The sequence below is a fragment of the Eulemur rufifrons genome, chromosome 11 (genome assembly GCF_041146395.1).
Source record: "Eulemur rufifrons isolate Redbay chromosome 11, OSU_ERuf_1, whole genome shotgun sequence".
Taxonomy (NCBI): domain Eukaryota; kingdom Metazoa; phylum Chordata; class Mammalia; order Primates; family Lemuridae; genus Eulemur; species Eulemur rufifrons.
Window position 1 is genome coordinate 8,361,875 of NC_090993.1, and position 12,714 is coordinate 8,374,588.

Genomic DNA, 12,714 nt, shown 5'->3' on the forward strand with positions numbered 1-12,714 from the left:
TTGTACTTGTTAGTGACTCTTCTATTAATGTGTTACTATTTCCAAAAAAGATGGCAATGGCACAAGCAAAGTACAAAGATAAGAGTATGCGTGTTCCGTTCAGGATTTATTTATTTCTTCCATAGACGTTAAGCACCTAGTCTGAATCAGACTCAGCGGAGTGGGCGTAAGAATAGGAAGGCGAATTGAACATGTCCCTCCCTGTCTACCTCCTCTCCCCCCAACTCTCTCACGCAGAGCGCACATTCTAGCAGAGGAGTCAGAGATAAAACCAAATAATTATAGTACACTGGGCTTCCTAAATGCTGTAATTGAGACATGAACCTCATGTGAGTATAGAGCATGGAGTGATTTCTTTTGCTTAGGGGAATCTGGAAGGTTTCACTAAGAAGATGGTATTTGAGCTGGATGGTAAGCTTGGCTTAAGCGGAGGAAGCTCACCTCTAGAAGAATGAGGTGCAGTTTGAAATACAGGTTGCTGTGCAAATGCCCAGGCTCATGATTGCCCAGGTTTAGGAGTGTGGGCATTGTCCCTTAGTTATGAGAAACCGTGAAGCTTTTTTTTTTTTTTTTTTCTAATGCAGGTTTATTGAGGTCTAATTTACACACAGTAAAATTTACCCTCTTTGAGAGTGTACAGTTCGATGAGAGTTGACAGGTGTATACAAACCTGTAACCACCACCACCACCATTAAGATACAGAATTTCCATCACCCCCCAATGCCTCTGGCAACCACTGATCCGGTTTCTGGCCCTCTAGTTCCGTTACCACAATGTCCCCTGGAATCAGAGATGGAACCTTTCATGTATGGCTTCTTTCACTTTACCATAATGGTTTTGAGACTCATGCATGTTCTTGCATAGGCTGGTAGTTTGTTCATGGAGGGTTTAAAAGGTAAAAGAATGCCATGACACTTTTAGGAAGAAGAGTATGTTCGTGGTGAGATATAAAATGGATTAGAGAGGGGAGGGTGGCTGCACCCAGCTGCATTAGAGCCTCATGGAACCCAGGGAACATTTCTGCTCAGTTATAGGCAGAGGAACATCAGCCAAAGGGAGAGAGGAACGAGGGTGCTGGGCAGGGCGGGTGCAGATGGGGAGCGATTGAGAGCACATTGATTGGAGCCGCAGAGTTACAGGGGAGTCCAGGACAGACGCTGGCACCAGCTCTACTCTTAAAACTTCTCTTGTGTATTCTCTACGTTGTCAGAAGGCTGGGGCTGGGGAAACCAGCAACTGGATGGGGTTTCTCTAAAGTTTTTAATTTTTGCTATATTTCAAGCTTCAGTAAAGCAATTATACCTCCTATGTTGTCTTCATGAGTTAAAGTATCTATAAGCATTTTGCAAATTTAAGATAACATTTGATAGTAATGAGCTATGGTAATATATCATCTAATTGCAATATTCGGTAATATATTCAGTAGAAAAAACTCTGCACTTAGATCAAGAAGGAATTTCTTAGAAGTAAACAATATATATATTTTTTCATGTCAGGTAAACTTCCACAGACTTCTGATCCTCCCTGTGACATCTCAGTAAATGTTTCTTGCCCTGAGAAATCATTTACTTTCTCAGAAAGAGACATACTCATAAAAGAGCACTAAGTTGAATTGTGTATGTGGATTTTTAAAAAAATTTGCAACTTCAGGCACAAATGACCTGCTCAAGGTAATGATATGCATCCAGTAATTAAGATAAAATGGCAAAATACAAGTTCATTCTCATTGACTCTGCCAGCTACAGTGACGATTGTGTTTTACATGCCATAGAAAAATTGTAACTGAAAGAATTGCAAGAACATGAAAATATTCCACCTTTGATTTTACTTTAGTTTTGCTGCTGGAGAAGATAGAGCATGATGACGTCTGCAACAAAACCTTGAAGATCACAGATTTTGGGTTAGCGAGGGAATGGCACAGGACCACCAAAATGAGCGCAGCAGGCACCTACGCCTGGATGGCCCCCGAAGTTATCAAGTCTTCCTTGTTTTCTAAGGGAAGCGACATCTGGAGGTGAGCAGGGAACTTCTGCAGAAAATGCTTGCTGTGCTGTATTTGAGTGAATCCCCAAGTATTCAGTAGAAATTCTGAACATGAATAGTACAGGCCGTTTTGAAGAACGTTTTATGGTTTTGATCAAGATAGTCATGACAACGGAACAGGTGATTTTATGTGTTGTCATATGATTCCATTTGGTAGGAGAACCTTCTTGTTAAATCTGAAGTTTGATTTAAACTGATTATAATTTGAGTTAATACTAATGCCAAGATTTTCTAAGGTCTGCCAGTAAATAAAAGTAAATTTTCATTTTAAGCAAACTTTTGATTCCCGGTGGTTCACAAACAGTATTAGCGTGGAAGGAGTTTGAGAAAAATATTTAGACCAATCACTTTATAAATGGTATTATCTAAAAGTTAAAGTTTGAAGATGGAGAGCTGTACCCAAATGGATCACCAGGTTATCTTGATTTTCCATTCAGCTATTTCTCATTAGGGGGATGAAGATGCTAACAATAGCAGAACAACAAAGAAAAATCACTCTGTTTAATAGTTACAATGCACCTAGAGTTTACTTGCCTTTATTTAATGCTCATAAAATCCTATGTGGCAGGTATTCAAATTCCAGTTTTTTCTGTTGTTTTTATCAGCTTTGTTGAGATATAATTCACATGTCACACAGTTCACCCATTTAAACTGTACAATTCAATAGCTTCTAGTATAATATATTAATAGAGTTGTGTATTCATCACCACTGTTAATTTTAGAACATGTTCATTATCCCAAAAAGAAAACCTGTACTCCTTACCTATCACCCCCAAGACCCCCTTCCCTCTCAGCCCTAGGCAACCACTCATCTGCATTTGTACCTTTAGATTTGCTTACCCTGGGCATTTCACATTAATAGAATATTACAATGATTTGTTCCTTTGTGACTGACTTCTTTCACTGAGCATGTTTCGAGGTTCATCCATGTAACAACCTATATCGATACTTCATTCCTTTTTATGACTGAGTAAAATTCCATGGTAGGGACAGACCACATTTTGTTTACCCATTCGTCTGCAAATGCACGTTGGGGCTGTTTGCACTTTTTGGATATTGTGAATGATACCACTACAAACAATAGTGTCCAGGTTTTTGTGAGGACAGGTGTTTCCAGTGTTCTGGGGTATGTACCTAGGAGCAGTGAAATTGCTGGGCCATGTGACAATTCTATGTTTAATGGTTTGAGCAGCTACCAGCCTGTTTTCCAAAGTAACCGCACCATTTTCATTCCACCAGTAGCACATAAGCGTTGTGATTTCTCCACTTCCTCTTCAACACGTGTTACATGACGTTTTGTTTCCAGCCATCTTTATGGGTGTGAAGTGGTATCTCCTTATGGTTAAAATTACACTTTTTTTTTTGTTACATAAAAGAAAACTGAGAGAGGAGGTGTCATTTGGCCAAGGAGTCCATTTCCAGTTAGTGGCAGAATCTCTGTTTGAACCCAGATCTGTTTGGCTTCCAAATTCATGAGCAAAAAAAATTGTTTACTGCCTCAAATTCACACATGAAGTTAGCAGTAGGGACCCCTCAGTAAAAGTTCCATAAAATTGCTTTACATTTAAAGCTTATCCTCCACAATTAAAATACGATTCAGTTGTTCCACTTATAACTTTTTTTAACTGTCTCAAATCCCCATTAATGGGTAATTTATTAAATACAGTATGTTAAATTTAAACAGAATTCCATGTGGAAACAGAAAATAATGATGTATTGACATGAAAACAGATTTATAAAATACTTTTAACTGAAAATAGTTTGAATGGCTTATAAAACAGTTTGTGTCCTATTGTACATACACATATTTACAACTATGTTTACACAAACCAAAGATCAACAATGGTTATCATCTTTGGGAGAGAGCCATATTCGTGATTTTCTTCATCTTCTTCTTTTTTTTTTTTTTTTCCAGAATATTACAGAAGTACAAATGTTTTAGTTACATGGATTGCTTTTGTACTGCTTGAATCAAAGTTATAAGTGTGCCCATCACCCAGATAGTGTACATTTTCCTGTTAGGTAGGATTTTACCCATCCCCTTCTCTCCCCTCTCATCTGCTCGATTTTCATTGAGTTTTGCTTCCCTCTGTGCACGTGAGTGCTGATCGGTTAGTTCCAATTTAATAGTGAGTACATGTGGTGTTTGTTTTTCCATTCCTGCGATACTTCACTTAAGAGAATGGTCTCCAGTTCCATCCAGATTGTTGCAAAAGGTATTAATTCATTTATTTTTCATGGCTGAGTAGTAGTACTCAATGGTGTACATATACCACATTTTATTAATCCACTCATGAATTGATGGGCACTTGGGTTGATTCCACATCTTTGTGATTGTGAATTTTACTGCAATAAACATTCTAGTGCAAGTGTCTTTTTGATAATACGACTTTTTTTCCTTTGGGTAAATACCCAGTAGTGGGGTTGCTAGAACAAATGGTAGTTCCACTTTTAGTTCTTTGAGGAATCTCCATACTGTTTTCCATAAAGGTTGTACTAGTTTGCAGTCCCACCAACAGTATGTAAGTGTTCCTTTCTCTCTGCATCCATGCCAGCATCTGTTGTTTTGGGACTTTTTGATAAAAGCCATTCTCACTGGGATTAGGTGATATCTCACTGTGGTTTTGATTTGCATTTCTCTGACGATTAGTGACATTGAGCATTTTTTCGTATGTTTATTGGGCATTAGTCTATCTTCTTTTGAAAAGGCTTCTGTTCATGTCTTTGGCCCACTATTTTATGGGGTTGTTTTATTTTTCTCTTGCTGATTTGCTTGAGCCAGGGACTCTGTAGTGTTTTAGGGCCAGTTTGAAATATACAAATGCTCGAGCCTCATTCTTTAATGAATCAGACTGTCTTCTGGTGGAGTCTAGCACTTGTGTTTTTATAAAGCATCAAGTGTGTTTTCATTGATTTAATTATAGTAATTTTCTAACTGTATGAAAATATCAAATTATAGAAGTGAAATTGGCTATCCTTTTAACAAATTATACTTCAGGACTTGGAAAAACTATTAAAATATACCATAAATCAATTCTACATTCAAAATAATGTATCTTAAGACTGTAACGGTTTCCTTTTGTGCGCTTCTGTTATAAGCCATATAATTACAAGGAAGATGGATGCCGTACAATCCTGCTTTATGGCAACCTGGTCTTTTGTATCTATTGTAAACAGAGAGGAAAACCAGGAAGTAAGCCCAAAAAAAGCTTCTAAAACCATCCCCTAGATATGGGTCTTCAAGTACATCAACTCACTGGAGCGGTAACCTCTCAAAAACCTATTTCTTTACAAAGCTGGATGGTCTGATTTTCATTAAAAGCAGAGGATACCAAGGGACAACTCTATTTAATGTGTTTTTCTTCCTGTCACCTTTTGCTTTCAGCTGCCATTTTTTACTGTTTCCAGCTTGGCATCCCTCACCCCTCTTCTGATTAGCTCAAGTCCCTGATATAAGATGCTGTAGTATTTGTATATAACCTACACACACCCTCCCATATACTTTGTGTTCTCCAGATTACTTGTAATACCTACTACAATGTAAATGGTTTGATAATAGTTATGCTGTATTTTTATAATTATGTATTATTTTTTATCGTATTGCTTTTATTTTTTTTTTTTTTCCGAATACTTTCAGTCCGTGGTTGTTTGAATCCAGGGATGTGGAAGGCTGACTGTACTATGCAAAGGACTAAGCCACCTAGTTGTAGGGCCAAACATCCCTCACAGCCCCAGAACACGTTCCTGTATGAAAGCGTATTGTAGGTTGTCACGATGGGTCAGGGCAGGGAAGATCATCTCTCTGAATTACACATACCATTGCTATAGAATCTCTTTTTATAATATTCCCATAAAAATAATTTCATTCAAAAATCATCGCTTTACCTTGCAGTGCTAAGGACTGGTGATTGTGTATTTCCTGATCACTTTCTCTTCCCCTCCCTTCTGTCCAATGCACTTAGATACTGTCATCTAACTTTTACAGCTCGTATCCTTACCCTGGTTTTATAGATTAAGTAGCCAAACCATGAGAAGTTAGGAAATTAGCTCAGAGTTGTAAAACTAGTAAGAAACAGACTCTGGGTCCAGCACTGAGATCTGTAGCTCCTGGGACCACAGCCCTGATGCTCCTTGAGTTCTCAGGGGAGGGTTTCAATGTACCATCCACTTTCAGAGAACAGAAAAATACGTACGACACTGAGAAATAGTTCCATCGAAATAGTTCCATTTTTCACATTGGTTTTTCATAGGGTAAGTCCTCTTCTCTCTAGAAAAATGACCTATCCTGGATTGTTCATTCCCCGAAACTTCAAGAAGAAAGTTATATTGTTGTTATTCTTTGTTTTAGTTTTGTTGTTTGTTCATGAGCATTTCTTTGAATTTAGACAATTTTCAATGATTCTGTGTAAGAATTTTTTGGTCCCCTGCTCTGAGGTGATTTTTGTTGAGTGGTTTGTAAGTTAAGTCTACTTACTTATTCTTGAAGTTATAAAGGTGCCTCTTCTAATGAATCATAATATAGATAATTGTAAAGAAATTATCAAAAAACCCAGATAAGCTTTGAAAAATATTGATTCCAACTTAATAGCTAACAGTTATTGCACTGTTTTTTTATAATTGCTACTTTCTATATATTATATGTGTTTTTATTTAAATAAAACAATGTTTTGAGATGGTAGAGCAGATACCACTATTATTTTATAGGAGAGTTAATTAAAAATCAGGGCCGGGTGTGGTGGCTCACGCCTGTAATCCTAGCACTCTGGGAGGCTGAGGTGGGCGGATCGTTTGAGCTCAGGAGTTCGAGACCAGCCTGAGCAAGAGCAAGACCTCATCTCTACTAAAAATAGAAAGAAATTATATGGACAGCTAAAAATATATATAGAAAAAATTAGCCGGGCATGGTGGTGCATGCCTGTAGTCCCAGCTACTCGGGAGGCTGAGACAGGAGGATCGCTTGAGCTCAGGAGTTTGAGGTTGCTGTGAGCTAGGCTGACGCCACGGCACTCACTCTAGCCTGGGCAACAGAGTGAGACTCTGTCTCCAAAAAAAAAAAAAAAAAAAATCAGCACCACATGTACTCACCCTCTAATTCATCAACACTTACGTTCAAATATGGAAGTAACATTCATCTGGTGTCTGGCAGGTGGGAAGGGGAGGAGGGGATGGGCATATTCACACCATATTGACACCGTGTCATCCACTGAACGGTGTGCAAACCTTGCTTTCTAGCTATGGAGTTCTGCTGTGGGAGCTGCTCACGGGAGAAGTCCCCTATCGGGGCATCGATGGCCTCGCTGTGGCTTACGGGGTAGCAGTCAATAAGCTCACTTTGCCAATTCCATCCACCTGCCCTGAGCCGTTCGCCAAGCTCATGAAAGGTATCCGTGCAGCCTTTGTTTTTGTGTGCCTGGGGGAGGTGGGGAGGGGCAAGGAGAATCGCTTGTTAGAACCACCTCATTTTTTAACCATAAAAGCAATTTCTGTGATTCTAATTTTCCATTACTTTTAAGTAACCATACTATTTTAAGCATTAGAAACCTAGTCTCTGATCTAAAACATCAGAGGAAGTTTTGATGAGCAAAGTAATAGAAAAACAATCCATTTTTATCGGTGACTCATTTATGTATAAAATTCAACTGAGTGGTAATAAAGTTTCCACCAAGTACACTAGTAGAGTTCAAACGCAGTATTGAATTGGCTCCAAATATGCTGTCTTAAAGGTGACTTGATGATCAAAAATGCTTTACAGTCTTAACCAGCATGTGGTGACCTTGTCTATTTGATCCTTATCTTTTAAAAATTGTTACCTAAGCCAGGTGTGGTGGCTCGCACCTGTAATCCTAGCACTTCGGGAGGCCGAGCTGGGAAGATCACTTGAGGCCAGGAGTTTAAGACCAGTCTGAGCAAGAGCAAGACCCTGTCTTTCAAAAAAAATAAAAAAATTAGCCAGTCATGGTGCTACATGCTTGCAGTCCCAGCTCCTCAGGAGGCTGAGGCAGAAGAATTGCTTGAGCCCAGGAATTTGAGGTTGCAGTGAGCTGTGGTGATGCCACTGCACTCCAGCCTGGGCAACAGAGCAAGAACCTATCTCAAAAAAAAAAAGAAAAAAAAATGTTACCCAACTCTTCTTGTAAGCAGCAAGTCACCTTACTTCATTATTAGGCTATTTCTTAGAACTTCTCTTGTGATTGTAAATTTTAGAGATGTTGGTTTTCTTGGTTTGAGTTACATGACTCTTTATCATCTGGTCATGGTGGCGTAGGCCCCTGAAACACAGAGTTCCTGGTAAGGTATGGGAAACACACATCTGTTTATTAAATGTGGTATAATATAGATAACAGTAGCCTTATCTTACAGTAATTATTATGCATGCCTTTGACATGGAGACTGTAAAATAAATTATTCAAAATATTACCAATAGATGCTTGAAATCTTCAGGAACAGACACCATACACATAGGCTTCTGGTTTAGAATGACAAATGTTAAGTTGAAATACATTTGAGTGTAAAACATTGCTTAGACATTCTGATGGCTTGGAGGTAATCTGAGCCAGGCTGAGAGGCGGGATTAATGTGATTCTTGCTTATTTCAGAATGCTGGGAACAAGACCCTCACATTCGTCCATCGTTTGCCTTAATTCTGGAACAGCTGACCGCTATTGAAGGGGCCGTGATGACGGAAATGCCTCAAGAGTCTTTTCATTCCATGCAAGATGACTGGAAACTGGAAATTCAACACATGTTCGATGAGTTAAGAACAAAGGAAAAGGTGAGAGAGGGATTTTTAATCGCGTAATATACTCCATTGATGAAGATTGGGGAAGTATGAGCCAAAAGTACTGTTGGCATGATTATAAAATATTTTCAGATATCAGTATTTTTTGATTCTTGCTTTCCCTTCAGGTTCAAAGCAAAACAAAAACAAAACAGATGTATACTCAAAATGTATAATTGGAGGAAAAACCTTTTGTTAGGGGAATTTTTAAATGTAAAAAAAAAAAAAAGGAGAGAGAATAACATAAACCCATTGTATGCATTAACCAGCTGCCACAATTGTTATAATTTTATCTTTTTTGTCCTCTTTTCCCCATTATCATTTTTTTTAACTGGAGTATTTTAAATCAAATCCTAGATTTGTATCATTTTACCCATAAATGCTTCAATATACATCTCTAATTGGTAAGAATTTTTAAAAACTTTCTGGCCATTATTATGTTAAAAAAATTAACAGCAACTCCTTAGTAATAACTAATTATATAATACTTGGTCCATGTTTAACTGTCACAAAGATGTCTTTTTATATATAGTTGGTTTGTGCAAATCAGAATTTGTACAAGGTCTACAAGTTGTTTCGATGCGTTTGAAAGCCTGTCTGTTATGCGAGTTCTTCCGTGTTCACCCCCCTCTTATTTCCAAGGCCAGTGCTTTGTTGGAGAAACCAGGAAAATGTGTATATTTTGAATGCTTTAACGTGAGTGAAGCTGTGCTTAGCTTCAACATTTTAAGAAGGAAACAAGCCTATAAACAAACAGAGGCTGCAGTTATGTTATTAATACTGCAGATGAGGTGAAATAGGAGAAGTAAATACACCCCTAATTGGAAGGCAGACTAGTTGGGAAGTGAGTTGAGTTAGCATGGTCTCTTTTGGATGGTGACAAATGAAAGTGCTCTGGGAAGCCGAGGTGGGAAGATCACTTGATGTCAGGAGTTTGAGACCAGCCTGAGCAAGAGCAAGACCCCATCTCTACAAAAAATAGAAAAATTAGCCAGGTGTGGTATCATGCACCTGTAGTCCCAACTACTTGGGAGGCCGAGGCAGGAGGATCGCTTGAGCCCAGGAGATTGGGGTTGCTGTGAGCTATCATGACACCACTACACTGTAGCTAGGGTGACACAGTGAAACTCTGTCCCTAAATAAATAGATAGGTAGATAGATAGATACATAGATAAGCAATGAAGAACTCCAAATTCAAAACGTGTCTCTGTGTTACAATAGTAGTATTTATTTTTTTGAAGATATTTTTGTAATACTTGAGCATTTTGATGAATCAAGGTTCATTCTTGTTATCGAAAGTGTAAGCTTGTTCAATAGTTTAAGTTCTTCTGTTGTACATGCAGTAAATGTCTTGGTTAAAAGTATAACGTTGTAAATTATTGACACTCTTTATAAAGTCATATAAACTTCCAGGAAGGAATTTTTATAACTCATACACTTGTGTTGCTAAAATAATAAAATTCTTTTTGGATAAACGGATATTGCTTTGCTTAAATAAAGAGTCCCATTCGCTTATTCCAATTTATGATGTTGAAACATGGAATTATGGTATAGCTAAGAGTCATTTTCCCAGGATAAAGCTACCATGACTCGTGCGCTGTATCTGTGGACTTTCACAGTGACCATGACACTGAAGGCTGGTAGCCAGCCGAAGTCCAGAAGAAAACACAGACGAGGACATAACAAATTGTGGTTTACATATATGCATAATCATTTCCAGAGCTAATATACAAAATACTGTGCATGATACTAAGACATCATATGCCCAAACTCTATTTTCAAGTATCTTCTGTTACCCTGCTACATTGGAAATTAACACAAGGTATGTCATAGGCATTCCCGAAAATACACATTATTGTCAAAAAAAACCCCACAAAATGATTTAAGAACATGTCTATGGGGAAATTGTTGAGTTTCAATGTTACACACTTTTTTCAGCAAACATATTGAATATGTGCTGTGTCCTGGGGAAAGTGCCTGAATTTTAGGATTCAGAGATTGGATAGGGCAGTCTGTACGCTTGAATGGTCCTTTGATTGCCAGGCTAGTGATTTGGACCTTGTTGACAGGTTTCAAAAAGGGGCTCGATGTAGTATCTTGGCAACACTTTCAAGCCGGACATTGAGTCAGAATCTCCTCCTCACACCCCCTCTGCCATCCTCATTCTCTTCCTTATTTGTGGTAATGGGATCACTGTTCTCCCAGGTGCCCAGTCTCAAGGGTCTTTGGCTGTGCTTCCTGTGGTCCTCCGTGTGACGAAGACCATCGGTGGCGATTCCCCATCTGATCCTACTGTTCCCACCAGCACTGTGGCCACATCATCCTGATTGGGCACTGTGCATCCTGCCTCGCTCCCCTGACATGTCCCCTCCTTATAAAATGCACGTGACCAGCTTTGCTTCCATAGCCCGCTTCTTTTCCTTAGTCACTTCCTGTTTCCTTACACACTTAGCCTCACTTTTCCACTGCCTCTGTCCCCGGCCGTGCTGAATTTCTCCCAGTTCCATTGATGTCTTGCTCCTGACTTGTGGCCTTTGCACGTGTTCTTCTCTGTTGAGAACCTGCTTCCCTCCCTAGCTTCTGCCCCCACCCCATGAGTGGCAGCCCCTCCATTCCCAGTTCCTGATGGCTCCCTCCCTTACTCTGCTGTGCTGGATAAACCGGTAGCATGTCGTACTCGATTAGTCTTTGCTTGTTAACTTGTTCTTGCTCTGCCTTTTCTGTTAGGTAGTAAGTTCATGAGCTGTGCTGTTACATTCTTGTTCATTTGCATCTACAGCATTGAACACAGTCCTGAGCACTGGACAAGCATTAAATAAATACATTAAATAAACCTAAGTACAGTTTGTTAATATGCTCGTGATATGTATTTTAATAGTTGAGAGATATTAGCAATTATCTAAGTCATTAATATTATGGTTTTAAGTGAATACTCTATTTAAAAGTATATACATTGTTATGAATCTTATGATATAAGAGAGGCGTACAACTGAGCTGTTTAACTTCTGGTTATAGATTATTGAGAAACACACACACATGCACAAAGAAACGTGGTTAAAATTGTTCACTTAAGCAGTGTTTGTAATAGTGAAAAGCTAGAAACAACCTCAATATCCATTAATAAGGGAATAGATGCCTAAATTATAGCATATTCATACAATGGGAATTGGTACAATACAGTAAATCTTCACCTGACATTGTCAATAGGTTCTTAGAAACTGTGACTTCTAAACAACATAGAACAAAATGATTTTACCATAGGCTAATTGACCAAAACAAGAGTTAAGTACCTATGAAATATTTCTGGTCCCAAAGACATCTAGCAAACTTTTAAATAAAAACTAAAACACTTCTAATAGTAAACATTGAGATCAATGTGAGCTATACGCACATTTTTTAAAAGATTAATAAAAACAAGGAAGAAAATTATTGACTCAATTATTTAAGTTCAGGGTCAAGGGTGGCCAGAGCTCATCCCAGCAGCTCAGGGTGCAAGGCAGGAACCAGCCCTGCATGGGACGCCATCCCATTGCAGGGTGCGTTGGCACTCACATCCACACTCACTTAGACCAGAACCAAGGAACCCAACGAGCACATCTTGAGATGAGAGAGGAAACCCGTGCAGACGTGGGGAGAACACGCAGCCTCCACCCAGACTGCGGCCCCAGCTAGCAGTTGATTTGTTTCATCATCGATGTTACAACGAAACAATGTGGAATGAAACATTATTTGAGGAGCTGCTGCAGTTAAAATGAATGAACTCTAGCAACATGTTCTCATGTGAATAAATCTAGACATAATACTGGGTGGAAAAAACTGAGTGGCAGAGGAATAGTTACATTATATACCATTTATATAAATTTATAAAACACAAAACAATACCATTCAAGTGT

General features: G+C 38.7%; 1 protein-coding gene across 1 annotated transcript in view; it reads left to right on the top strand.

The window, feature by feature from the left end:
* The window catches only part of MAP3K21 (mitogen-activated protein kinase kinase kinase 21), a 52,652-nt gene that overhangs the window by 14,582 nt on the left and 25,356 nt on the right, over positions 1-12,714 (top strand). Inside the window, exons 2-4 of the mRNA XM_069484556.1 lie at positions 1,834-2,014; positions 7,276-7,424; positions 8,640-8,815. Coding sequence (XP_069340657.1) covers positions 1,834-2,014; positions 7,276-7,424; positions 8,640-8,815 — 506 coding nt within the window. The remainder of the gene's footprint in view (positions 1-1,833; positions 2,015-7,275; positions 7,425-8,639; positions 8,816-12,714) is intronic.